This window comes from Ooceraea biroi, chromosome 4, assembly GCF_003672135.1.
Source record: "Ooceraea biroi isolate clonal line C1 chromosome 4, Obir_v5.4, whole genome shotgun sequence".
Lineage (NCBI taxonomy): Eukaryota > Metazoa > Arthropoda > Insecta > Hymenoptera > Formicidae > Ooceraea > Ooceraea biroi.
Genome location: NC_039509.1, coordinates 15956617 through 15982929, shown reverse-complemented (window position 1 = coordinate 15982929; position 26313 = coordinate 15956617). Strand labels below are relative to the sequence as shown.

At 46.6% G+C, this 26313-nt stretch overlaps 2 protein-coding genes across 3 annotated transcripts; one reads left to right on the top strand and one right to left on the bottom strand.

The window, feature by feature from the left end:
• Positions 1-26259, top strand: LOC105284776 (fl(2)d-associated complex component). Its single transcript, XM_026969395.1, has 9 exons — positions 1-263; positions 4468-4720; positions 17837-17899; positions 19123-19190; positions 19415-19529; positions 20196-20364; positions 20451-20587; positions 20772-20902; positions 21004-26259. Exons 2-9 carry the CDS (start codon positions 4472-4474, stop codon positions 21362-21364), a joined length of 1293 nt encoding a protein of 430 aa, XP_026825196.1. The 5' UTR covers positions 1-263; positions 4468-4471; the 3' UTR covers positions 21365-26259.
• On the bottom strand, positions 7849-17830 carry LOC105284770 (pancreatic lipase-related protein 2). 2 transcript variants are annotated; one of them, XM_011348528.2, is made up of 6 exons: positions 17320-17830; positions 14105-14204; positions 13650-13798; positions 12613-12848; positions 12175-12418; positions 7849-11964 (listed from the first exon to the last, which is right to left on the bottom strand). In XM_011348528.2, exons 1-6 carry the CDS (start codon positions 17561-17563, stop codon positions 11735-11737), a joined length of 1203 nt encoding a protein of 400 aa, XP_011346830.1. In that variant the 5' UTR covers positions 17564-17830; the 3' UTR covers positions 7849-11734. The 2 variants fall into 2 exon arrangements, 1 of the variants encoding a protein (XP_011346830.1); XR_894915.2 differs by lacking the exons at positions 7849-11964; positions 12175-12418; positions 12613-12848 and having other exon boundaries at positions 13734-14204; positions 14316-17423.
• Positions 26260-26313: the final 54 nt, after the last annotated feature.

Sequence of the window (26313 nt, the reverse complement as noted above, 5' to 3'; positions counted from 1 at the left end):
AGCGAGCACGAGCGAGGGTGCACGGAGCGCAGTGTGCTCGCGAAGGGTTGCCTTGGCTGCGGGCACGCCAGTGCAGCCGCCGGTATACCACCAGGCAGGAGTAGTCGCCGCGGCTCGACGATGTTCACGGTTGAGCTGAGTTGAGCGCGCGCGAGGAGGAGGAGGAGGAGGAGGAGAGGAGATTGTTCGCGGGCCACCCTCTCGCGCCTTTGCTTCACTCATCCTGTTCGCGACTTCGGCTGCGGGGGGTGAGACAGGAAGACGTAAGTGCGCGACCTGTGATCGTCGAATGTAATAAACGCAGCTTAGCATCATCCCCGGACGCTCGCACGTGCCGAGAATCGGGGCGAGTTTAGACGCGCGTATTCCTCGGGGATGACGCGCGCGTCACCCCCGGGACTGGATCGGTTTCCTGCCAACAAGCAGTAAATTCTCCCGCGCGGCTTCACTTCCTCTCGTGGAACCGTTTTATGTCGATGTATCGCCGCGGGGTCGATGAAGGCAGACGACGTGCGACGGTCGGTGGTCGATTTGTGGACATACGCATTGCCTTGGCGGGAACGATGACAGGTGACGAGAGACATAGTCGCTCTTTCTCTCTCCGCGCGTCTCGCGCGGCGTTACACATCGCCGGAAAGCCACTATGGGGATGAACGAGACTCGGGTAGAAGTTTCTTCGTGACGCGCAGACGGTGAAAAGGCTCTACGTTTTCCGCGCGCAATATTGTCTCAAATTGAGAAAAAGCGTCAAATTCGCGGATTAAATCCTGACAAGAAGCTGGACAAGGCTCAGAGTAACAAAGCGCAAGAAACGATCATTCGCGACTCGCCGTGTGATAGTTGACGGAGAACTGGTCGCGTATTCTGCATTACGACGACCCCACTGTGTCTGTGATTGATGTTTCTTGTCTCGCCTGGCGAACGGTGCGATGTATGACGGCAACTAGCGTGTTGAATACCTGGAACTTGGTTCTTCTCGTTCTCCGCAGATTCGACAATCATTATTTTACGTCTGGACCTGGACTGTACTGTACATCACCGAGAAAGCTTTTGTTCATGGAACACATTTTGTATATACGTATCAATTGTGAACATAAACAAGGTATACTTGTTAGGCAATCAGTACTCATCTATTCGAATATCTAATTCCATACTTGTGTGGGCAAATTATCTCTCATTAGTTATCCTCATCCCGAGTGAACCAGGCGACCAATTTGAGCTTGGGTTGCCCAAGTTTGCTAGTCGGATTTTTTAGCACGCTACACTGTAGCTAGAGCTGACGGTCGTCGCGTTGTTTGTTCATCAAGCGCCACAAAAACGAAAACGAGCGGCCAGATCGATTCTAAATAGCACAGCAAGTCAGTCGAACGAAACTTGACAGTGGAAACGGCATAAAAATAGCAGGAGAAGCGTGTACTTGGCCGTAGAAGTATCGCGAACGATGTTATCCCGCAATGTTGGGCCGTCCTTGCTCGTGCGACTGCTGCTACGCTGTGTCAAGGCAAACGTATACGTACGTGCGATGTCAGATCAGTCCGATAATTCACGCTCTAACAACGTAATAATTTTCTTTGAACGCGATTCGACCGCTCCTCATAACTGCCCTCGCTCTTCGCCCCATCCTCGGGGTCCCCCATTTCACGGGGGTGCGGCTGGCACGTAACTCACCTGAATTTCGGACCCTAGGGTTGGACTTTCAAGTAGTGTGTCTCCAACTCGCTGATGACTCCACATCAGTCGATTGAATTGAAACTTCAATTTCGAAGGAACAATTTTTATCAGGGAATAAAAAACATTTTTGCTCCTGTCATGGTTCTGATGATCATGGTTGCACGTGACGTTAATCTTATAGGAAATTATATTATTTCGTTAATTACGATCGACGATTAGGAGTTAGTTTAGCGTTAATCGCGCGCGCCGTTTGCCGAAGCGAACGATTGAAGGTTCCGCTGGGAAAACCCATCACTCTGTGATTTTCTATGAAAGGAAATCTGTAAAAAGCTCGTAGGCCTCGGCCTTGTCCTCCACGAAATTACGCCATGTCGCACGTCGTGAAATCCCTCAGGTCATGTATGTTCCCGCGCCGTCAAGTGCGAAGTGCAAAACAACGAGTCGATATATCGATTCATTTCCGATAATATATTACCTCCCATGGCGATAACGCGTATGCACACGTACATAGTATCGCATCGCGTTTGGTCCACTGTTATCTCCGTGTACATCGGTTTCCGCGGTCGTTTAGCGTGTCGCCCGCATTGTCATGACGCGGAGAACGCGCGAAAAAGTACGTTTTCGCGTTCGGCGACGATGACGTATCGATCGTTTGCGAGCCTATCGCCAGAAATAGCTGCAACAGTAATCACTTTTAACAGGCAAACGCAATTTTAACGTACACCGCTGGTCGCTCGACGAATTCCCAACGGCGGCGTAGGCACGCCATAGGTACATGTTGCCAACAGTTTTATTTAATATATGCTCCTCGGAAAGGTCGCTGATGATCACAACCGTAGATATCGAAGAAAGTTTGTTTCCATATCGAAGCAATCGATTCTTCTCTGGAGGGTGTTTCACAATTTGCTCGGTCCGCTGTGATAATCAAGCGGATACATTCACTAATACACTGCGAAACTGCAAAATATAACATAAATGATGTCTCGACATCTTTGGTATCAAGCACTTGTTCGTTTACGATGCGCAAACATGTGATTAAAAATGATCTCTCGCACATGGCGGTGTGTAAAGGAAGATACAACTGTCGCGTGTACTGATGTTTCACAATATGTTCTCATACTAATTGAGTGCTGATTGATCTTTCGCTCGAAATATTCTAGAACGCCGCGTATTCAGCAGTCTATGACGTTCACGTTCATGTAAGGCTGTGTGGAACTTGCTATCCCTATTGTCGCTTATCGTGATGTGCAGACTGCGTCCAGGAAATCATCGACACAGGCAACGCAAGCCTAACATCGAACCCTTGTCGACCTAACCGTCGACGTTGCTGCATCTGCTTGCAAAGCGCAAGGAAGCGGGGTGCACGACCCGCCTGCAAGCGAAGACGATATAAAGCGAACCGCGTGTATTTCTAGAGCAGTCGGTTCAAGAATAGAATCGCAAGTAGACGCCTGAATTAAATATAGCTGGTGAACGACCGACAAGTAAATTACGAAATTTCATTAAAAGATCCGTCGACGGCGCAGTTGCATCCATTGATCGGCGTGTTGATGAATTGTTAATTAGATGTCTTCCAAAAATATCGGGTAAATTCTCCATTTTTTCTCCCCATCGTTAATAAAGTCGATCTGGTTCCGAGTGACAATTCTCGGTAAGATAATTATAGATGCTTGACGAGTGATTGCAGTTTTAATCGCGTCCCACTGAATCAATCTCATTTCTGATCGATAGACCGTAGAACGCGAGCGGAATTATTTGCGGTTAGCGTAGTGGATGTATTTGACACCGGATATTAAGAAAAGTTTTGCTTTCTGATAGATGGAATGATCGATAGACGAGCAATACCGAAGCTGTCTAAGAAACTAGTCTACTCTTTTATCCTGAAAAGTTGTTACCATGTCGAGCAGCACGAAATTACAGAGATAATCATGGTAGCTCCGACAGCTGCGAGATTAAAGCTGCAGGATTCGGGAAGATGAATGTGGGTGGGAAATCAGTTCGCCGTAGATGTCACGGCGCGACATTACGGGGGATTATAAATAACTAAAAAGGAGAACAAGAGAGAGAAAGAGAAGAAAGGGGCAAAAAAAGCGAGAGTCCTGTCTGCGATACGCGATGACTAAAAACCGGTGCATGATTACTGTCCCGACTCGCAGCGGCGCAACGACAGAAACGACAAAAAAGAAAAACGAAATTTGATGGGAAACCAATAACCGATAGCCGATTTTTTTGTCGGCTTGAAATTCTGCATCCGTTCGGCGTCGGGCAACTGAAATCTCACGCTACTTCCGCCTGAATTGATACTTAAGAACTCAAGTGGAAGGAGCGCGCGAAACGCGTACGCATATTGAGCGAGAAAAATCGAGGGGATAGAGAGTCGAGCGCGGCAATCGAGCCAGATGCTTTCCCAGTTTGCCGGATGTTCTCCAAACGAGCGGAACGACTGGCGTGGCGGTTCGATATCCTCAATGAAATACAATGCACCGGGACGAGTATATTGTTCGTCATAGTAGCGCGCTGTGTCGGTCACTGAATTCCACGTCGTTGGCTGATTAAGCCTCGCGACAATGCTTCACTCCTAGTATAATAATTCCGAGGGCAATTCGCAGCCAGAGAAATATCCGTGTCGAGAGGAAACGCGGCAACTGCAACCAATCAACTATCTAGTATAAATTATTCGACGCGACGTAATACCTCGTCTCTCTCTCTCATTTCTTCCCCGCGAAAATTATCATTTATAATTGACGTAATCAGCAATTCAAGGTGTTCAAGCGGAATCTCTTGGGTGTCTTGCAGAGAGATGCCAGCAGCTGGTGCGGCCGTGCCGGCCGTTGTCGAGGGTGCCGGTCAACTGGAGGACCTGGATGAACCACCCGAGCCGCGTGTTCGTGGTGGCAGTGGACGGGCCGGCTTGATGAAACCCCTGGTGGTGTTAGCCCTACCCGGCATGTACCTCTTCTACAAGTACAGCCAGTACAGGCGGGAACAGCGCGAGCTCTCTCGCCGAAGGGTCACTGAGAGGGAGCTTCAGCATCTTCATCACAAAATCGTGAGTGAATCTTTAGACCAAGCCTTTGCCTATCAGCAAATAAGAAATTCGCATACACGATCAATCTCGCGATCGGAACGATGGCTATCTGTTGTTACATCATCGGTTGTCATGAATCTATTTTTATCTGCAAATCCGATTAAAATAATAATCACGAATCGTGATTACACTGAAGCATACGTATTTATTTATGCTGGCTGCGCATACGTTTATTCCTACGATGAAGAGATGAAAATACACGCTGCAACCGTGCATGTCCAAATTGCGGATCGAAGAGTAAAAAAAAGAAGGAACGGATAAATGGCGGCTGGAAATAAACGTACGACGTATTATTATTGGCTCCGAGTAGCGATTTATTATGCCGCGTATATTCCATAACGGTGAAATTGGTTTCGTTATATCACATACGCCGACATACAACAACTTTGAAAAGCGGCGCGACGCAAGTATTATTTTTACCGATATTGATCCCTGACGCGAGTAACCAGCCGATGGTCCGAGGGAAAAAATCATTTTACCCTTTCTAATCAAAGGGCTCGCGCTTCTCGACGTACGTCGTTCATCGGATCGTTGAGCAACGCGAAACGAGGACCCGTCAACGGGATAACGAGATTGCATACCCTCGTCTCCACGAGGATGCAGCCGAAGATAACACGAGAGAATGAGAAGAGGAGCAGGGGGAAGGGGGACTATAGCAAGATGACGCGAGAGGGAGAGAGAGGTTCAGCGCGCGCGAAGAAGCGGTGAAAGGGTTCGATTACCCGAGGGTAACGCGATCATCCCCCGTCGCTCGAGGAAGCTATATCACCTCCTAAATACCGCAGCCACTTGCTTTTGTGCGCCGCGATCCCTTATTAAGCGACATCCTTAGCGGCGTTTTGTCTCGGTTATTATCTCGGCTCCACATTGGCTCACGAGGAAATGAGATCGTATCGTGTAATGATATCCCCGTATCCTCCCGTGAAATCTCATTCGCCGAGTCTTCTTATTAAATAATATCCTAATCGACTCCGCTCCACTCTACCCGAGCCGCGCGCCGAAAGGAACGTCGAGACATTTTCTGACCATGTGCGTGGAATTCAATCTCCCCTTAAGTCAGCCGTGTGATTCCACGTGTGAGACACGAGCAAAGATTTCGCGTTAAATTACTCGCCGCATGGCAGCATCTCCTCTAACAGTCTGCTTCGTGAAATAGCTGACGCTGCGGAATTCACCTATGGAAACTCGGGCTACTCCGTAAACTCTGAACACTGTATTGATTTCCGTCCGTCCCGGACTATCGTGCTCCGGTCGACTTTAGCGGGTGCTGATCGCTGATGGCGAAGCGACTTACCACGGTTCGCGACGTGCAGGTGCACCGCGATAGTGTATCGGGAACGGCATGTTGTTGACAAATGACTCTTTCGTGAAAAGTATCGAGAGGCGATTTTCCCGCAAGATTGCGGCTGGATAAAAGCTGTGGCCAGCTCCATCCGCTATTCCGCTCAGATGAGTCGGATCTCAGCTGCGCAGAACGATGTACAAACCGTCCCGGACTCGTGACACGGCAGTTCAGCCAGGATCCCTCGTCCTCTCAAGGTCATTCGTTGCAGCATCCCAGTTCGGATAATTTGCCAGGTCAGTGCCAGGCTCAGCAGGACGACCGCAGCAAGATGGAGCGGGTAAAAAGTGTCCCCGCCAGGGAAACCTGCCAAGAGGCTGCATACATGAACGGCGGATCGTTACTGGGATACCAGGAATACCTCGTGCAGCCTCCATAACCGTGAGCATCGGCGCGGATGCCGGTGGAAACCGGAATTTCGCTAAACCAGTTCACGTTTCCAGCCAGTTGATTTATCACAACGCGGGATTCGCTATCGGGGAACTGGAAGCACTGGAGAGAAAGCGAGACGCCCTCGATACCGCGTTATCAGCGTGATGGAAAAGCAACCGAGAAAACTCAGAGAATTTTTCAAGTTAGGTCAGCTAGGTTCGCGTGATATTAAACGAGGGTCCTTGGCAGTCCCTGCAACCGAGCGATCAACCTCAACCTTGATAATAAAAACGCACGAACATAGAAGCGCTCGTTTCGTAAACCGAGTCAACCGTCGCTCAAAAATCAAGCGATCCTTGCAAACTGAAGGAACTTACCGAGAACGCGAGGCAGGCGGTGGCAGCTCGCGTTCTCCAGATAAGGCTCACGCCAACTTGACGTTAAGATCCCGATCATACCTGGCCAAGTACGTGGACCTTATCCATCTTATTATTCGTTTACCCGCATCGTAACAACGGTGAACGATAGCCGTGAGGCAAGGAAAGAAAAATCGATGTGTACCGGCCACTCGAGATTATCGGCGTCAGATATCGCCGCGCTCTTCTTTACTTTCGATATTGTTTCAACGCTGTTTGCGACGGTTTCGAGTTTCTACTTACTTATCCGTGTCCGGGGAAATAAATACTATCCCGAAAGATCGGGTGGAAACGTCACGGAACTTTGCGGAGTATTACTTAACAGCGCTGATCATTTCTGCAATCTTTAAGGGTAAAGATCACCGCATTAACATGTACAACAAGATCAGATAAACTGAACGTTTCATTTTCCCAGATTACAATTCAACTCTTGCGCGCGCGCATGTCGTGACTGTTTTACCGCAACGTTATTCTTTATACTAATTCAGGAACGGACACGTACATCCGAGACACGAGGGTGGTAAAAACACGACGAATTTTCTCTCTCGATGCAACGTAATTGGGTTTGCAGAAAATAACAAGCCGACGGAGTCGTTTGCCGTTGTACGTACTTCGGACTACAACGAACGTCGTCAGACTAAAGTTTTGCGCCCCTGTCTGTTTCCCCTTGCGAGTCACGTAAAGTGCACGTCCACGCGATTCCAGGGGCTCGTTGTTCGCCACCCTTCAGCGGGCAACCGGTGCTATTGGTCGCTGGGCGAACTAACAAACTTTTCGACCCACGGTTACAGCCAGCAACAATCTAAAGCGTGCCGTTGTTCTAGCCATTTTCGATAAAACATTTATCGCGTCGGCAGAGCCCGTTTTGTTTTGTCTTAACTCGCTCGGGCTTGAGAATTATTCGGAGAAACTTATTTTACAGCTTCGAAAGAAACACTCTGATGGAATTTTTCTTTATGGAAAATATGTAATTCACGTGGTTTTTTAATCTTCTTTCGCATGGATTCTAAATATATACAGTTTGTAATTTCAGAAAGTGCATGCATATCAGTTCTAGATCAAAAGTTCGCGGCAGAAAATTAAATAATGGACTCGTAAGTGCTTGGTCGTTGACCCCCAGAGCGTTTGGCGTTAGGGGTTGATAATACTGTTAACAACCGCACGAACCACCATAATGCGCGGACGCTAGAAACGCGGGTTGATGCAATCTTCCGCTTCCGTTGGATTGCGTGAGCGTTATTCGCTTTCGAAAAGCTTTCTCGAGTAGCCCTTTCTCTTTCGTCATCATTATACCTCATAAAGATTTTTCCTTTTACCGTTTCTTTCCTGTTACTGTCCGATGTTCCGTTAATAATAAAGCAAACGAGTATTTATTCCAGTTTCACAATTGTCAGTCTAAATTTGCTTTCCCGCTAGTTTGATATTCTGGAAAATCCAAAGCTAGATTTATTTCGACGATCGAGATTCTCTCGGAATATTTTGATGGATGCAAATAGCTTCTCATCAAACGTGGATGCGCGGAGGAACGGTTTCGCATTTATCTACGTCGTTTCTGGTTGCTCGGGGAAGGAGATTCGATTCGGTTACTCGAATTCCATTATAGGAAAGTTCGGAATTAGAACAGAACGAAATTAATTAAATGGAGAGGGACGAATGACGGAAGTGAAAAGAGCTCATGCACTCGCCGAGCTTCGGGCGACAATGGTGAGTGTCCACTGTCGTCGTCGGAGACTGAAAGCTTACGTTTGTAATGACTAAAACCGTGGAAATAATGACTGCGAACGGAGAACTGCGGGGAGAAGAAGCATGTCGGCTCACGTCCTTCGTGAAGTGATGTTAATGGGATGTTAACGCCTCGAGCGTCACTCTCGGAACACGAACATTTGTATGACGCTAATTGCGTGACGTCCTGCTGGTATGTGCTCCAAAGAGATTTTTTTCGCGTTAAATGAAGGACTGACGCCGTTCCCGGATCCTGCAAACTCGATGCGAAATAACGTACTAGTCACGCATCAAGACTGTCGTCGTCCCGCCCACGAATACCACAAGAGAAGCTAAGAAAAATAACGGAGACCACCCAGTATATGGTAAACTTAGTCTAAGATTGATGGTTCGAGGAATATAGAGAAAAAGTGCAAGTAGTAGAGAGCACAGAGAGCACTGGGGAAACATCCCTTCCAGCTCTTTCCAGGAAAACCCCACGTAAACCGCACATGCATGTAACCACCATGGGAGTATGACACGCGAATCGTCTGAGTCCAACATGTTCGTAAGCTCAACAACGAGAACAAAGAAGGATCAATATCCACGACGTTGGGTTGGTGACGCTGGTGGTAGTGCTGGTGGTGGTGGTACGTTTCGTGTTTCGTTTCTCATTTCCGCGAGTAGAGGACAATGCACCCGGCGATGTAAAGATCGAAGCAATCGATACACAGCAGCGATTTTAGCAGAGCACGGAGACCACCGACGTTAGGTTGTTTCATCGATTCGCGCGGCACATGAACCGACAATAACCGCCGAAGACAATTCCACCTTCGTCGGCTGACGGAGAAAATTTCCCGCGTATTTCGAGGGGTCGCGCGTCTATAAATCTCGAGAAGATAGGCTCCATTGATCAGGCAGTCGAGCGAAATGCCTGCAGAGTCTGCAAGACCTGAAATAAAAGAGCTCGTTTACTTGATGGAAAGCTAAAGCAGGCAAAATAGAAATAAGAAGGAAAAAAAAGATATTTAGATTATATTTAGATGTTCATCCAGAATGAAGGGCGCTAAATGAAATCTTCTTGAGAAGTCGCGGCCCGGAACAGAAAATACTGGGCGATGATAGTGAAACCTAAGACGCTCTGTGTACATGCAACCATAAGAGAGTATAGCCGGTAACGATACTCGAGGGAGGTTCTCCTCGAGGGAGGAGGAACCAGCACCGAACACGGTCGAACGTGCTGAAGCGTAGACTGCGAACGTCGCCTTTCACGTAACGCGGTCTTTCAAGACTAGGGTCATCTATAACCCTGGCCATTGGATTCTTATCGACTTGCCGGTCGTACTGAATTTTTCAGTGTACATGTCGGGTTGATTGACCGCCGAACGGATTCCGTGAAACGTCTAGGTCTACGTTCGTGATTCCGGGACGTACCGTGAATCTCAATCCCCCGTGAATCTTCATGAGCTGCCTCTCCGCCGCTCTTTTCGGCGCGAAATTGTTTTTAAGGGTGAGCGCAACGGTTCACTCGCTTTCCGCGCTTTTCTGCCAAATGTATTCCAAAATCGAACGACACGGCTGAACGGTACGCGATCGTGAAAGGTCACGATGCTATCTTCAAGATGAGTCAGAGAATGTTTCTGCCTTATATAAATCATCCTATCGATCCTGAAATTGCATTCCGACCATTGCATTGAATATGTTATCTTGTTCGGTCTGCGGTTTGTCTAACTCTGGTGTTGTTGTTCCACCGTAGATACGTTGGCTGTCTGCTTCTCTCTCTGTTTACGGCGTAAACCTTTTCGAAATTGCTGACGTAAGCTGAAATACTCTACGTACGCTATGTTTTTACGCGGACCAAGTTGTATGAAGCAATTTTCGACAAAACGTAATGGCACTAGAGAATCAAGAATTCTCCGTTTTTCTTCATTTGGTGCTTCGGAAAGTTTTCCATGAGGCGTTCGATGAAAGCCACCCTTCGGGAACAGAACGGAACGGCGGAAAAGTTGTTCCAGTCTAACGAACGTTAAAAACGGCAGACGGAATTTCTTTGAGGAGATGCAATTTGGCCTCTGAACTCAAGTTCGGCCGACGAGTTCCACGAAGTTGAACGAGTTTCGCGCAGTTGAGTTGCCCGATGCGGATGGACCGAGCTGCGCTCTAGATGGAAGAAGGAATTCTTGTATGACGACAAATATACGATGCATTAATTTAGCCATGAACCATCTTTGGAAGTGTAGAGGAACGCGTGTAGAGGATAACCGCGTTTCGCGTTGAGTGGTGCAGAATAAAAGCAGCACGACGACTGGCTGGCCTCTTTAAATATTTCTGGCTTCCAATACGCGCGATGCTTCTCTGTTTGTACCATCATCCCCCGCATACCACTCGTAATATTTAATACGAGCACGTGTTTTCCTCGTTCGAAAGACGCAGTTTCCAGAGAGCTTTCACATTGATCAGCCAAAATGAAAAGTAGGTAATAAAGTACCTTGGCCTTGAAATTTACATACCTCGAAGGTAGAGTGCATGTACGGAAATAGCAAATTGCAGGTTTCCTCGGTCATTAGCGTTCTCGTAATCATCCTGCTTCATGTTCGTTACATATTTTCTTTCAATCACGCAAAAGTACGTCATAAAAAATTAAGTACAGCCATAAAATCGTTATATGGCTAATTAAAAGTTTTATTTAATTACTTAGCACTATTACGTCCTGAAAACTTGTATGTAACTTTTCACAAAAGATATATAAAAGAGACAGAACACATTGCTGATACACGGACGGCACGAGTTGTTTTTTCTTCGACTAGTTGCAATTGAATTCGAGCTTTTCGACATCACTGCTACATCAGGTCGCGCGTCATTCTGGATCTTGTTTATTTATTCTGTTATTTCAAGAAAAATGTTTCCATTATCAACCTCGCAATTCTCTTCAAAGAAGCAACAAAACTAACTGAACTGCAAACTGTTTACAGAGAATACCGAAGACGGCGGTACATAAATACAGACAATCCCATCGCAAGCACGTCATCTAAAGCGGCGTCGCAAAAAACTCCAAGAGAGTTGTCTTGGAAGCGACCGTCGTGGAGGATCGTCTCGCTTCTTGATCTGGTTCATCCAAAAATCGAGATCACCGCATACTGATCCTCATTTGTGGCTTGTCAAGTTCTTCGCGTACGGCCATCGCTCGTTCGTGCTCAAGTAAAATTTTCCCCGATACTTGGGATCGGCGGTGTACCCCATGTAAGCCTCCGGCCTCCACACGCAATTCGCTCCGATGTCAGGTTTCCATCTCGGGCACCGACTCGCGGGGAACCCGTAGGGGTTTTCCACCGATTCTGCATAATAACGCCAGGCCCGATTGTGTCCGCAGGTAACTAGACAGAAAACGCTGCCTTAGCATACTTTGCATTATACTTAACAAAATGAATGCTATAAAACAACATAAAAACTTCAACAGAAATCCACACGCGCACGCGATTACTTTGCTGAAGCGTAACAATAGCAGAAAACGAAAGGAACAAAGTCTCTTATTAAGGAAAGGAAGGATTTCATTCGTAGTATTCGGTAAAGCAATAGTCACTCACTGTACTGATTGATGATTCTCCTGAAGCCCATACGAACGATACTCTTGAAATCGCAGCCGGGTTGTCGTCTCCTACCACCGTTCGGGAAGAAGTCGACGTGACCGAGGGGATTGGGAAATCCGAAATTGCCGCCGTCGGTGTGAATTACGTCGACGAAGGTGGCGTCAGCCCAGGTCAGGTGGCCCTCATCCCCGGTGTTCATGTACAACGGATAAGCCGGGTCCAGTCCGGTGATTCTGCCTATCTGAAAGCGCGTTTCTCGACAGTGCACTTCGCTTCTGCCTAACGCGCGGTCTCGATCAGCCGCGTCGATATCGCGCCTCGATTGAAACTCCTGGCACTAATGCAGTTCCGATAATGTTGCCTTCGATTAGTCCGCGCGGATGTGCAATGCGACGTGATCGGTGATCATTAGCGGCAGATTTTACGACACCTTACCTTTCGCGGCGCCAGAGCCTTCCCCATAAAACCGGCGGCTTCCGCGCCCAAACTGAAGCCGATCACGTGAATTTTGGATAAGGGAACGGCTTTCTGCGCGTCGAGCCAGCGCATCACGTGAGCTAAGTAAGACCCGATGATTCTGGAGTTTCTCACCGCCGTTATGTACCAAGGTAACACCGCTAGCTTGGCCCAGTCCACCAGAATCACATTATAATAACCACGTCGGAGGTAGGCTGGAATGGAAGAGAATAAATGTAACAGATAATCATTTTTTCCAGAGCGAATCATTTACAGAAACAAAAATTTATACTATTAATACCCGCGCGTATACGATCAAGAAGCGCAAATGAAATAATCATTAGCTTCTTGGAGTCGGTAATAACATGCATCTCGCGCACGTGAGAGTGAATTAAATAATTATCGCGTGAAGAAAGAAGGGAAACAGGTTTTCCTTCAAAGCAAAGCGGACAGAGCAAGGCGGCTCCGTTGGAGTCTCGAAGAGTTGAATTGCATCGACTCGCGCGCTGAAGGATGAATGAGTTCACGATTTATTGTGGCAAATTATGATAGCATGTACTATTTGTCATCCTGACAGAACCTCTTGAGATTTCGCGAGGTGTCCATGTAGTTACTAATGGATCCGGCCTACTCGCTCGTACCGAACTTTACGAGTGGATAGGAGAACGATGCATCGCGGCGACTTCTAAGAGGCTATTTTGGTATTCAGAGCGATACGCTCCATACAGTATCACACCACCACCAAAAAGCTAGAAGCGCTCCCACACATCTATCATCCGCGCAAACTTCAGCGAAATAAGATAAAATTCACTTCGGCAGGAACACTTCCTGGAGACCCGGTTAAACTTTTGCTTTACATCGAGGAATGGCTCGGTCGAACTTTTTCCATGCATGTTGAAGCATGCTGATATACGGAATGTTCGATAAAACGCTTTTCTCTTTGTGCATTACTCGGTTGACTGTTGTGACGCACACAACGTCGATCGATTTTAAGGGGTGCATTTCGAAAGACGTACCGTTTCGTATGGCGATGGGACCCTTCCCTAAGGAGCTGTCGCTGTATCCGTGTACGTAAACCACAGTTGGGTGTTTAACGTTGAAATTGCTCCTCCACAACGTTGTGGCATCATTGGGATCCAGTATAGTCGGATACGTCGGATTCCGCCTGCCGTGAGTTAATGCGAAACGCAAGAAAAATGTCGCTATGAGCAAAATTTCTGGAATTTAATATGATCGATGATGGATTCGGTGATTTGTGGAAAAAAATATCGGAAAAACCGAAATTTAATAATTTAAGTAATTAAAATGTACTATCCGAATGAAACATTTTCTGAGAAGCCAACGAATTAACGAAATTCTTGATTAATTAGGACTCTTAATCAAAGCACAATGTTAATGTGAGAGGATAAGCTTGAACGTTTAAAGTACATTACTGAATGATGATGATTCCATAGCACGAACAACGTTGTACCTGGTATACAATTTAAATTGGACGTCCCGATTAAACTGGATAGGGCAGCAATAGAAACACGTACCGGTGGGAAGCAGAGTCAGATGGAGTATGGTATCCCCTGATAACAGAAATAAAATGGTACACACGTTTTAATGCAACTTGAGTCAGTCCACTCGAAACTCGCTTCTCTATCGAAACTTCAATCGGAGAATGCAAATAACGAGCAAACCTCGCAATTTCTCTCCATCTCTCTGCCCTCACTACCGTCTCTCTACCTCATTTCTGTTTTACACTTCCTTCTTTTCGGTTTTATTCCTCGACCGAACTAGTCGATGACCAGGTAGATTCGAAAGGATCTACGCGGAAGGTAGCGCGTAATGTATTTCTGGCGGCCACATTCATCACTCTCTGTGCGTCCTGTCTGCTGTATTAAATGGTGCATAATGCCAGCAGCGACGACGACGGCCGTCCTCGACCAATCGCTACGGTCGTCGTCATTGAACCTGACGATGGTCACGTTATGTCGCGTGTTGTGCAGCGTCAGCGGAGATCGACGGTGCGCGATACCAACCCCGTCGAGAGACCCCTTTGCCTCCCCACGTTGCGCGAAATATTTTCACACGGAAACCGCGCGTTTCCATGTTCCCGTGGATACATGAAAACGTTTACAGTCACTCAACAATAAACGAGTAACAATAAACGTCCGCAAACTAGATTACTCTGATCTTCGCACGATCCACTTAGAAAATCTCCTTTTTCGATTATTCATCAAGAACCATCATCGCCTCCTTAGGGATGACAAGGAAGATTAACGACTTCAGCGAACTGGGATATTGGTCCTGCCAAGCGAGCGGTCATGTCCCAATGGGTTAATCGTCAAACGATGGTCGCAATGGTTCACATAGTGATGAACTAATTTTGAGAGCGGACTGGCAAAGCCGCATACCTGTAAATGTACCTGTCCGATCGGTTTGTGTGTATCGACGTGATGTTAGGGTAAACGTGGGAGTAATCCGTCGTTTCATCTAGTTCGCCAACGCACGTGATGCCGTGCTCCGTGGCAATTAAGCTCGCACGGGAAACGTACGCGGTTAAGTGGCCGTCGAGGCTCGCCGGGCTCGCAACCCCTCAAACCTCCCTACTTGGTGAGCGACAACGCGTCAAAAATGAACGACTTTTGTGTGGAAACGAGCACCGGCCAGCAGTTTTAATTATTTTCCGTCGAAAGCACTTTTCACGCGATGAAAACGAGAAATGTTTTTGAGGAACGTGGTTACCGCGAAAGTAGCCGCTGAGAGGAGTGCGAAAAAAATTTCACGCGCCCGTCGAAGGAAACTGTGACATGTCGAATAATTAAATAAATACTTAAATGACAAAAGTGCAATTTTTTTTATTAGTGAAATTGGTTTTCAAATATAATTAACAAATTGCGACGACATATCTCACGGTTGCGCCACGAGATAGTTACACGCGATTTCAAACAGCTTCCCGAAAAATGGCTCGCGGCTCTGCACTTTCGCCGCGAAATTCGTGACGCTTCACGCCGAGCCGCTCCAAGAATCGTGACTGGCGATTATGTCAGCGTAAATTGAAGATAGAGGCAACAAAGATTGATCTATTCGTGGAAAACGCGCGATCTCGAAGGCGTCGTCCTTTCGAGCAGACTCCTCTTAGCAGGTGAGAGAAGTGAACGGCAAATATATATAGTAAAAGAGAATACAAAGAGATCGGACTTTCGCAATGTCGGTCATTGCGCGCCTTCCGCACAACCGTTATGGTAAGGCCTTCACGCTTTTTTATTATCGCCATAATCGGCATTGCTGCGTGTACCGGCGTGATTTGCGTCGGTTTGATGACACTGCATCTGAGCTGCAACTTTTGCAGCTGCAACGAGGCACGGTTCCCCGAACACCGAGAATGTCGGCGATATTATCGGCGGAAACCAGGCGTACGATCTTTTCTCTCAACCACGAGGAAAGAAGTGCGAAATATAGTGCTGCGTGTACGGCCGATGTCGTCCCATAGTCATGGTTCCTCTAAGATCTTTTCATTTTTTCTTAATAATAATTCTCGGAGTGACTCGAAGATTTTCTCTTAGTTAACGAATTAAACATCTGCTGACACAATGCGTCGCATTAAACTGCATTAAGTTTAAGGGGTCACTAGATCCGTTTGTCTACAACAAAGGTAACGTTATGGTGAAAGCGGTGCAGTCCCCAATGCGCGTACCGGTTGTACCGGATGATTCGCGATCGCGTTTTTGCGGGAAGAGGATCCCCACTGGAAACGCGCCGACGCGACGACGTGATTCAGATAAGGGGATCACGGCGTACAACAGAGATTTATTGTAGCGTATAATTAAACGCGTGAGCGTAGTTCTCGCGCGTTTGAATGCGTTACGCGTCCTGATTACCTCATTTTAAATAATATCGGTGCAACGGATCACGTTGCGATTGGATGGCAGACGAATCTGAAGAGCACACGTGGCACTATTGACGCTACTTATTGACTTGAATATTTCACGACGGGATCGGCTAGAGATGCGAACGTGTTGAAACGCGGCAACAGAAGACGCGATCGATCGCTCGCTTTCGAAACTGGACGCAAAAACAACTGGTCTCGTTGCACTTTTGGCATTCCTGCCAAATATCTTCCTCGTTTAACGAGTCGTTCATCATAGTTAATTGCCGCTGGAGTCCAGCGTTATTTCTCGACGTTAGTGCTTTTATTACACGTTGACATCGTTGATGTAAATCACGCCGGCTTACGTGACGCTGACCGTTATTAACTACACGGAATTACACTTGTGACGTAATCACGTGGCACCGACTGCACGGGAAATTATTCACACGAATAATTGCATGATCCACTTGCGATCCGCCGACGCTCGATTACGTTTCCGATTGACGAAAATAATAAATATATTTCAAGAGCGCCTTTTGTACGCATTTGGACATCACTCATATTTCTAATAAAAGTAATTAATTCCGTGTATGATGTGCAGCGATAATCATTGTGAGCCAAACATAATTGCATATATGGAATATTCATGGAATGAGTGTGTGCAGCATTATTGAATGCTAATACTAATTACTGCGCACAGCTGATCGATGCATTGCCTCGTACATCTCGTACTTGAAGGCGCACTTTTATGAAAATAATCTCTTGATGAAATAAAACGAAAAAAAAGTCACTCGCGTAAGCGAACTGTTTCGCACTATCGCGTGATTTACCTCTTCGGAAAATGTACAAATGACAGAGCATCGGCACGAGAAGAGATGGGAGCATGGTCGAGCGCCCAAAGTCTCGAGTGACGCTCCGGGAGCCTTTTACGCTATCACCTTGCACCGGGTTCGAGAGGAAACTGGCTGTAGTAGACCCCAGCTGATCATTTTGTAGAACTCCCGTACCGTCATCTCGCGCGAGTATAGCGCGGGCGTCACGATCTACTTTTCTCCCATTTTTGTAACGCTGCATAGCGATAGGAAAGTATCATGCCAGACAGACGTCTTTAAAAAAATTATGAAAGCACGGTATTACGGAATCGCTCTAATCGCTCCGTTTCCGACATTCGTAAGAATTTTACACGCCGTTGAGTCGGAAACGCGATGCTCATTTCTGCGCGGCTAGCGTTACTCTTAATAACATAGAATAAAGTGATCTTTCGTCGCGCGACAGAGTGTCTCTTGATAATTGCTTTGTTTTTATCCCCGTAAAAGAGATTAAACTGGACTTCAATTCGGCTTTCAGGATAAGTTGCTGACGAAATTAGAGGAGAACGAGCCGGAGCTGGCATCATCGCAGGAGGACGAGGTAAGCAACGATTTGAAAGTATTATAATTGCAAGAGCGCTGATTTTTTTCGAAGCAATAAAAAGACTCAGTAATCGACTATTCTGAAATGACGAAATAAAATCTGGTGAAACTTTTTCGGCGCGACTTTATTTACCGATCTGATTATCAGGATAAATTAAAGAACTGTTTTCACATGTACCGTTCGATGTGGTCACGGTTTCTTGTTTTCTTCTTTAAGATTTCTTACGATCTCGACCTCATCGCTTAATATTATTCTCCGCATGGCGGATCAACCTGATTCCGCCTGATCCCGATGATTAGCAAATGAATAAAATTTTTTCATGCGAAGACGCGAGAGAAGAAGAAATTGGCGCAAAAGGATAAAACGCGTAGCTCTTTGCTCGTTGATTGCGTCGGATCGCGAGCAGAAGAGCGTTTGCGCTTATGTAAGATAAATCAGAATTAATGAAGTCAAACAGACTTAATAAAACTCACATTCGCAAAAAAGGCGCGTGTAAATGAAAGTGTCCATTGAGAATTAAGAAAAAGCAACATACAATTTTCCTGTTGAACGTTTTTAACGATTCCCGATTAAAAAAACGCAACCAGCTATGTCGCAAAACATTATTATACAATTCTGTATAAGAAATTGCAGCTGCGTCTTCTTGCTTTGTTGCATTGCGCTCGATTGAGCCATCGAGATGCACGATAAAAAAATGACGATAACGGGGCACCTGTATCGCGCAAAATATGACCAGTCGTCCGGAAGAGTCGCAATTTCCGAACGAATTGGCCGCCCAATCGGTCGTAAAAGTCGATTAACGATGACGGCGGCAAAGTGGTGGTTGCAACCCTTCGACTTCTGACGCGTGTTAGGCTACCCTCCCGGCTTGGGCTATTAATATTTCGATTAAAGTGACGTCTAATTACGTTACATCGATTATGGCAGCGAATCGCGGCCGTCTCGAGGGCTGAAACAACGACACGCTGTGTCGTACATCCCAGAATTTAATGACATTACACGTGCAAGCGTGTAAGAACTATGCAAATAGAATAAGACTCACCGCTGCGCGATGAACGTCGGACGAAAGCGGCGTCCTTTTTGTTCCCCGTCAACTTTTTTTCCCGCCCCGATCAGTCGATATCCGGTATTATCCGGCATGATTACCAATCAAGCCAACTATCAATCTACACTGCCGCACGCGTCGGATTGCGACCCTGAACGCCTCGTTATTTTTTCAGTGTGTCATATGCGTGAACGCGAGAGCGACGATGCAAACGGCGCCATGTGGGCATCGAGTGGTCTGCAGGTAAGCGAAAAAGCTTAAAAAAGATACAGAGTACTTTGAAAACGCGACTACCCGCCGCACTGTCAAATCCTTCCCGTTCCCTCGTTTTTCACACGCTGGAGAATAAGCAGTTAATTACTTCCAACATTGGCGCCGCGACGCGTTTTGCATATCAGAGCCAGCTACTCTCTTAATTACGACGTCCCGTTGCATTAACGCTGAGCCCGTCCCGTGCCGTTTTGCAGACGCTGCTTCGTCAAGACGATACAAATGGCGGTGTCGCAGAGGCTGCTGCCGCTGAGATGCGTGATATGCAGAGCGAAGATCCTGCGGCTGAAGCAGACTCTCATTCCGCGCGACGTAAGTGACGATCGCGCGTTCGATCTCGGACGAATTTCTCATCTCTGTGCACACCCCCTTGTGGATTACTACTCCCCCTGTCTCGTCGACGCTTAACGCTCGCTCGAAGACGAAATCCGCGTTTTCCCGTTTCCCCGCGTGCATCCCATCCTTTGCGACCGTTCTCTGTGACAAACGCGCCAACCAGATCGTGTGATAGAGACGAAATTCCTGCTAATTGGAGCGAATTTTCAAAGCCGTCGCTGCTTTTGCAACCGATTCAATTACCGTGTAACACGATGCACCCTGTGACACTCAAAGACTATTTTCATCGACCGTCACGTCGCTGAAAATACCGCGCCGCGTCCCTTTTCGAGTGCCACTCGTCCCGACGTCCGACGTCCACCCACCTCCAATCACGTGGTTCAACAGCTTGATTAATCGCAATAACTGTGCCTGATATCTGATATCGCCGATATCGTTCATCACGCAGGAAATCGTGCGTGCAAAATTGCAATTTCGGCGTGCACTCACGCGTCCTTACTATTTAGCCAAGTTTTCACGTCGCCAGTATGTTTTGCACGTCAATCACTCGATTGAACCGTTGCAGATGTACCTACCTCGCTCTCGTAGATGTCGGAGAGATACGAATCGATTATGCACTGTGAGACTGTTTTGGCTTTGTAGTATTCGATGTCGGGTAAATCCTGGGTGCTCCCGCAAAGCGCGTCGGAGTACAACATGGGCACCGGTGTCACCGCCGGCGTGTCCGGCCCCGGCGGCAGATGGGGAACCGGAAGTGTACCAGCCTCCGCCTCTTTATACTCGATGACCAGCGGTTCGTCCTCCATCTCTGGTGGGTGTAACGATAATACTAGAAATTGTTATCCTCGCGCGATCCGCGATTCACGAGATGTTAAATAAACGCATTCGATCGCGCAGGAGTGTCTTCCGTTTCTTCGGCAACTTCCTCGTCCGCGAACAGTACTGGAAGTTCCGGCAAACCCTCGAGGCTACGGCAACCTACAGGCGCTACCTTTAGACGTTGCCAGACGCAGTCGATGAAACTGAGGATCCAGGTTAGCGAGCTAGTGTGATATTCCATGCGGAATACATTTCGCACTTTGCCAATAGCTAACTAGATGCAATGTGAAACAACATTGCGATAGTATAGTTAAAAAACTGCCTTGTTTAACGCTTCCTATTAAATATTGCCGTATGAGTCGAGTCGCTACATGCATGAATCTTCATGACAATTAATAGGAATATCAGGATCCAATTCAGCAAGTCGCCGAAGAGGAGGAGATTCTGCGGGACAACCGGGAACGTCGATTGCCTCCGATCAAAGAATTCCAGAGGGACTATCGCGCTGGCAAGGCGTCCACCAGAATCAGGTACCACCAATTTTACTTCTCGATTCTGTTTTGCATGTTCAGTCGAGAGATAGTTTAGTCAACGAGCGGGTCCGTAACGCGATTGACGCATTGCTACGCAGATGTGCTCAAAAGATCGTGACGCAGCTGGAAACGTCGCCGAGTCCGAGGGGTGCGTCCGGCGTCACCACGGCATCATCGTCATCGTCAGCGTCAGCGTGTGGCCGCGTCGCGCCAAAGCGGCCGACATCGGCGCCGAAAATGTCGGTGGTCCAGGAGGTGCAGAAGTCGAAGAAAGAGAAGGAACGGGAAAAAGAGCGCGAGAAAGCGGAGAAGGCGCGGCAGAAGGAGGAGGAGAAGGCGGAAAAAACCAGGCAAAAAGAGGCGAAGAAATTGGCGAAGGAGGAGAAGAAGAGAGCAAAGAAGGAAGCGAAGGCGCGGCGGAAGGAAGCCGAGGAGGCTCTTCTTAGGGACGAAAAGTAGGGATCTGACCGATCGCGTAAAAAATCTCGAGATGGGTATCGAGAGGTCGATCGTCGTGATACAGGTATCGTGAAGAGTCCTTGGGTAACCGACGACGACTTCCGGTGTCTCGTATCAGCATAGAATCGACAGCATGCACGGGACGAGTTGCGGACTTTCGCATTATCACGGGAATAACGGAGCTTCGTAATGTCTTGCTCTTGAAGAAGGCCTCTTGAAAATCCCACAGTCAACTATCGACTAGCGAATATGGCCTAGTACGAAAGCGGTCTCCTCAAAGGCGAACACTTGGCACAGTTGCACGGATCTTGTTGGCGTTAATAAATCCGACGTGCGCCATTGTATCCACGGTTCGCTCGTTGCCTGAATAAAATGTTAATAACTCACTGGAACAGTTCGTAACTCGTCCTGAACTACACCTTGAAACGTAGGCTTGCGAGAGAGGACGGTGCAAGGAGAAGTATACCTAAAAAAAAATCTAGAAGCGGCCAAACTTAGTAACCCGTCATATCGAGTTATCGCGGACTAATATTATTACCGATAGGAAAACTCGAACATAGCGCTACAATTTAGAATCCGAGCGGATTATTTCGACCTTATGCTCTTACGATTGCGATTGTTTCATCCCGGAATCATCGTGTCTCATCTTCCGTTTGAATCATCTAGTCGAAATCTACGAGAATCCGTAAGATCGGAATTCGGCTATACGGATGGTCACATCTCACAATTGGTTAACGATTAATGACTGTTATACGAACGATCATTGCAAGATATACCAAATTCATAGCTGATTCATTCGCATGATGAGCGTTTTCACCGTAATGTTAATCGTTGACCGCCAATTCCTGATAATCGATAATCCCGTTCCTCCAGTCAATTTAAACTAGTCATCGTACCTTCGCCTACGACATTAACGAAAAAAGAAAGAAAAACATTCGATTCTCGATCATCTCCATCTTCCTCTGACATCTCATCTCAACAATGGAGAACAGCGCGGGGTAAAGTGCTTGCAGAATATATTACGACATTACAATTTCTCGTATTCCACTAGTAGCGTAAAAATAAAATTATTTTCCGTTTCGACCTGTCGCGAAATGACTTTGGTATGTAAAACTCGATAAATCTCATTTCTAGGACGCCGAAGAGAGATCTAAGCGGCAATCTAAGGATTTGTAGGTCTTGCGCAATTCCGCCGAAGTTGAACCGAAGAAAAAGAAGCCGCAAGCATTTTCCTCCGCTCGCTACTTCGCACTCCTCGCATTAAATATCCTTCCTCCCCGCATCCATCACGTATGTTGTATATACACCCGCACAGGATTCACAAGCGGACGTGAGGGATTCTCGTGCCGCAAGCAAAGTCGTACGAGTCGCGTACGAGGATAGCCTAATAAGATCGATTTGTTAAAACGCGAGAGAGGGTATATACCTAATAACGAGATAGTCTTATATAGAGTACAATATACATATATACATTTATAAATATATATATTATATATATATTATAAATAGACAGAGAAAGAGAACAGAAATTTTTGAACACAGCGCGTGTCTCGTTACTGTTCGTAAATTCGTAGGCTCGTAGGAACTCTTGATATCGATTACCCTCTCGGTTCAACTCCTTCTCCGCGCTCGGCAGATTCGCGAGCGACTTATTATCTAAAACGAAACAAGCAATTAATTATAAAATCGCTATGCCCTGTTACGGCGTTCCGTAGGATTCCTCGTAAAGAGTTTCGATGACGTTACACAAGAGTTGCGCGCTGATAATTAGCTTTAATGACGAGAACCCCCGTGTGTCGTCGACACACCACATGACACACACACACACACACACACACACATGTACACCTACACGCGACACACAGACGATTCTTCGATCTTAGATCCCATCCCTGACCTCGATCGTCTATCGCCTTGTGAGTCTCCCGTGAGCAGCCGAAAATCAAAAGCAATTTTTTTATCAAGTCTGCGCGTGAGGATTAGCTGCAGGTCTCGATATCAAAATGATCAATGGTATAGGGAAGTAGGCGACGTCGTCCACCTGCTGGGTGAACGGCGACCACATTAGCGGGAAGTTCAGCGTTACATTCAGCGATGCATTTAACAAAAACGATGACGGTTTGATAACAATGACAATACTTCTTTTGTAACCGAAAGAAAGCGCAAGCGAGCGTGAAATCTTTCGGCAAGCCACAAGTCGTTACGAGCTGACACATCACGCCACGATAGCGGGACGGATGAGAAAGTCTCAAATGCCATTTCTTGTCCTTTGGTTAATTCGCTCTGTGGGATCGAGCTCGATGCACAATTCTAATAATATGGGCGCAAGAAAATCAAACACCGAATAGTATTCCAATGAGCCGCGGTATATGTATAGAATACTATATGGAATAATAAACCGCGAACCATACCGTGCCCCGTAAATCGTATGATATTTATAAATTGCATAAATTTCTGATGAGATTGCTATTAAGCGTGAGGCGCAGTAAATTGAAATAATGCGGCAGCGTAGAAGAAAGCGCAATTTATTTGGCTTCGTAATCTTTTTTGCCACGTTACGTAAAATTCAATCAGTTGCATCCAATCATTAGCAGCTCATGGTATGGTTCGGCGATTTCGAGATCAAGTATAGTCGCGAAGGTAGCAGGTATTAGCGCTGCCGAGAAACAGATACGGCGGCATTCGAGAAGAATTGGATGACGATTTTAATTGTATACCAAAAAAGCGATCGTGCACATATCAGTAGTGATAGTCAACTTTAATTAGCGTTCTCGTTTGGACCGCATTGCGCCGCTCTAAGATGACCCAATTTTCATTTCTCCCATCCATCCTCCCTCTCTCTTCACGAGTGAGTGAGTGAGCCGGCGGAATTAAAGTAATTAAACGATATAATCGCGAGCGGCAATGAGGTTAATCCGATGACGCTACTTATTAGCGTGTAACGTTTACCGTCAATTATTATACCCATTGCATCGATCCCAACTGTGACAAGCCCGACTCGTAGTACGGCATACTTGATAATCAAAATAAGCATCTATGGGGATCCTCGACCTGCCATCTCTTTCGTTTTTAAATCGAAATCGAGTCGAGGATCGTTCGTAGGAAGCATGTAGGGTCTAGGAAGTTTTCCTTACGGCTCATATAAATCTATGCGACCGCGAGACTTTCTCGAATCCCGAGGCGGAGGGATGCGGAGGGTTGCTGCGAGTGCGAAACGCAATTAGCGTGCGTCTAAAGCGCGGAAGTACGACGAGAAAGCGCGAGGGTGTCTTTTGCCATCACGTCATGTCAATTCCCGTGAGATCAACCGGCGACCGGTCCTCGTGGTAGCAAAATCGATACGGTTCACGATTTCTCGGAGTCACACCAACGGGAAATGCCTGCGCTGTTGTATCGAAACGAAAGCGCGAGACCGAAACGCGAGAGTCTCTCGTTGTACGGCGAATCTCTTCGACGTAACAGATTTGTTAATCCTTGCCACGAATTTTCGACTGTATTTGGAGAAATGTAAATTGAATTGAATGGAGAAGATAATTTCGTGATCAACTGGATTCAAACGAGTGACTGGTCCGCATGTTCATACGGCAAACAGCAATATTAACTCTGCGCTTCATCGCTTGACGGAATCAAAAACGGAATCAAACAGCGAGAGAGATGATGCGTAGAGGCGTAGAGGAAAAATCATATACGTAAAATTACGAAAACGTACGTTAAAACTCTGAAGAAAAAGACGAGTTTAGTTAAGCAAATTGCGCATTTTAACTGATACGTAATCTACGGACATTTTAACACATCACTCGATACTTGAGGATTAACAATGGGCAGGCAGAAAAATGCGGAGAAAAGAGGAGGTAGCGTAATCGTTGGCAATAATCTAAGAACAGAAGTGCGTAGACGAAGTGGGGGACGATCTCTCCCACTTGTCTCGCCTGTGCGATAGTACGAAGCGCGTATATCACGATTAGACATAACGAGAGCGACTTTATTGTACTTTATTACATAAGGCAGAATTTGTAGACAGTTTGTATTAGGCTGATATCATCGCCAGAGCGATCCTCGTCCGAGAACGAGGCCCGATTATCGCTTCGAGTTTCAACATAATGCTCGCGTAACTCTGGAAAATCCCATATTTTACCTTCTACGTTCTACAGACAGTATCGGAAACTTTTGCATTAGGCGAGATCATAGATGAAGCTGATGACCGTTGCTTTCCGTTCGATACCACTTTCGTTCCTCTTCCTAAATCGTTCGCAACAATCTTCTTCTGGTACCATGTCAACGGAGCACGATACGTGGAGAAAAGATCGTAGATGCGATCGAGGAACGCGAGCTGCGTAAAATCAAAATCGTCTGAAGATTGGACGTGGAATAACGTAGGAGTAATCTCGTGGCAACCTCGCGTTCCCAGATCGACCTTCGTATACCCGGACTTCGGACACCCGCTACATTCGAAGCGCGTTGAAAGACGGTAAACTGATGTTATAATATTAGTGACGGAACGTTTACATCGTAGCGAATAAGCGTTAACAGCTAGTGAACGAAAGTAGCATCTTCGGTTCATCTATTGCGAGCTTCTTAGAAATTTTCGGAGGGCAGTGGTCCCCTTTTCCCTCTTCTCGAATGTATACGGCGTATCTTCTCGACTGCATCTTGGATCTCATTGACTCGCGCTCGACAAATAAGACGAGGGATATAAAAAGAAAAAAAAGAAGAAGAAAAGAACGGCTTGAACGGTTGATTTTATCGAGTCTATTTTTAGTAGTTTTGTTCAGAGGCTAAACAGGCGAAGAAGGAAACTTATACAAAAGATTATATTACGTGATGTGTTGCGACAACTATAAGAGCAGATAATGGATATAAAAAACAAATCAAATAAAACGTTATGATGAATGTTAGGTGAATCGGGATCATTTTCTTATTTTTGCGCCTTTTTCCCTTCTTCTTCTTCT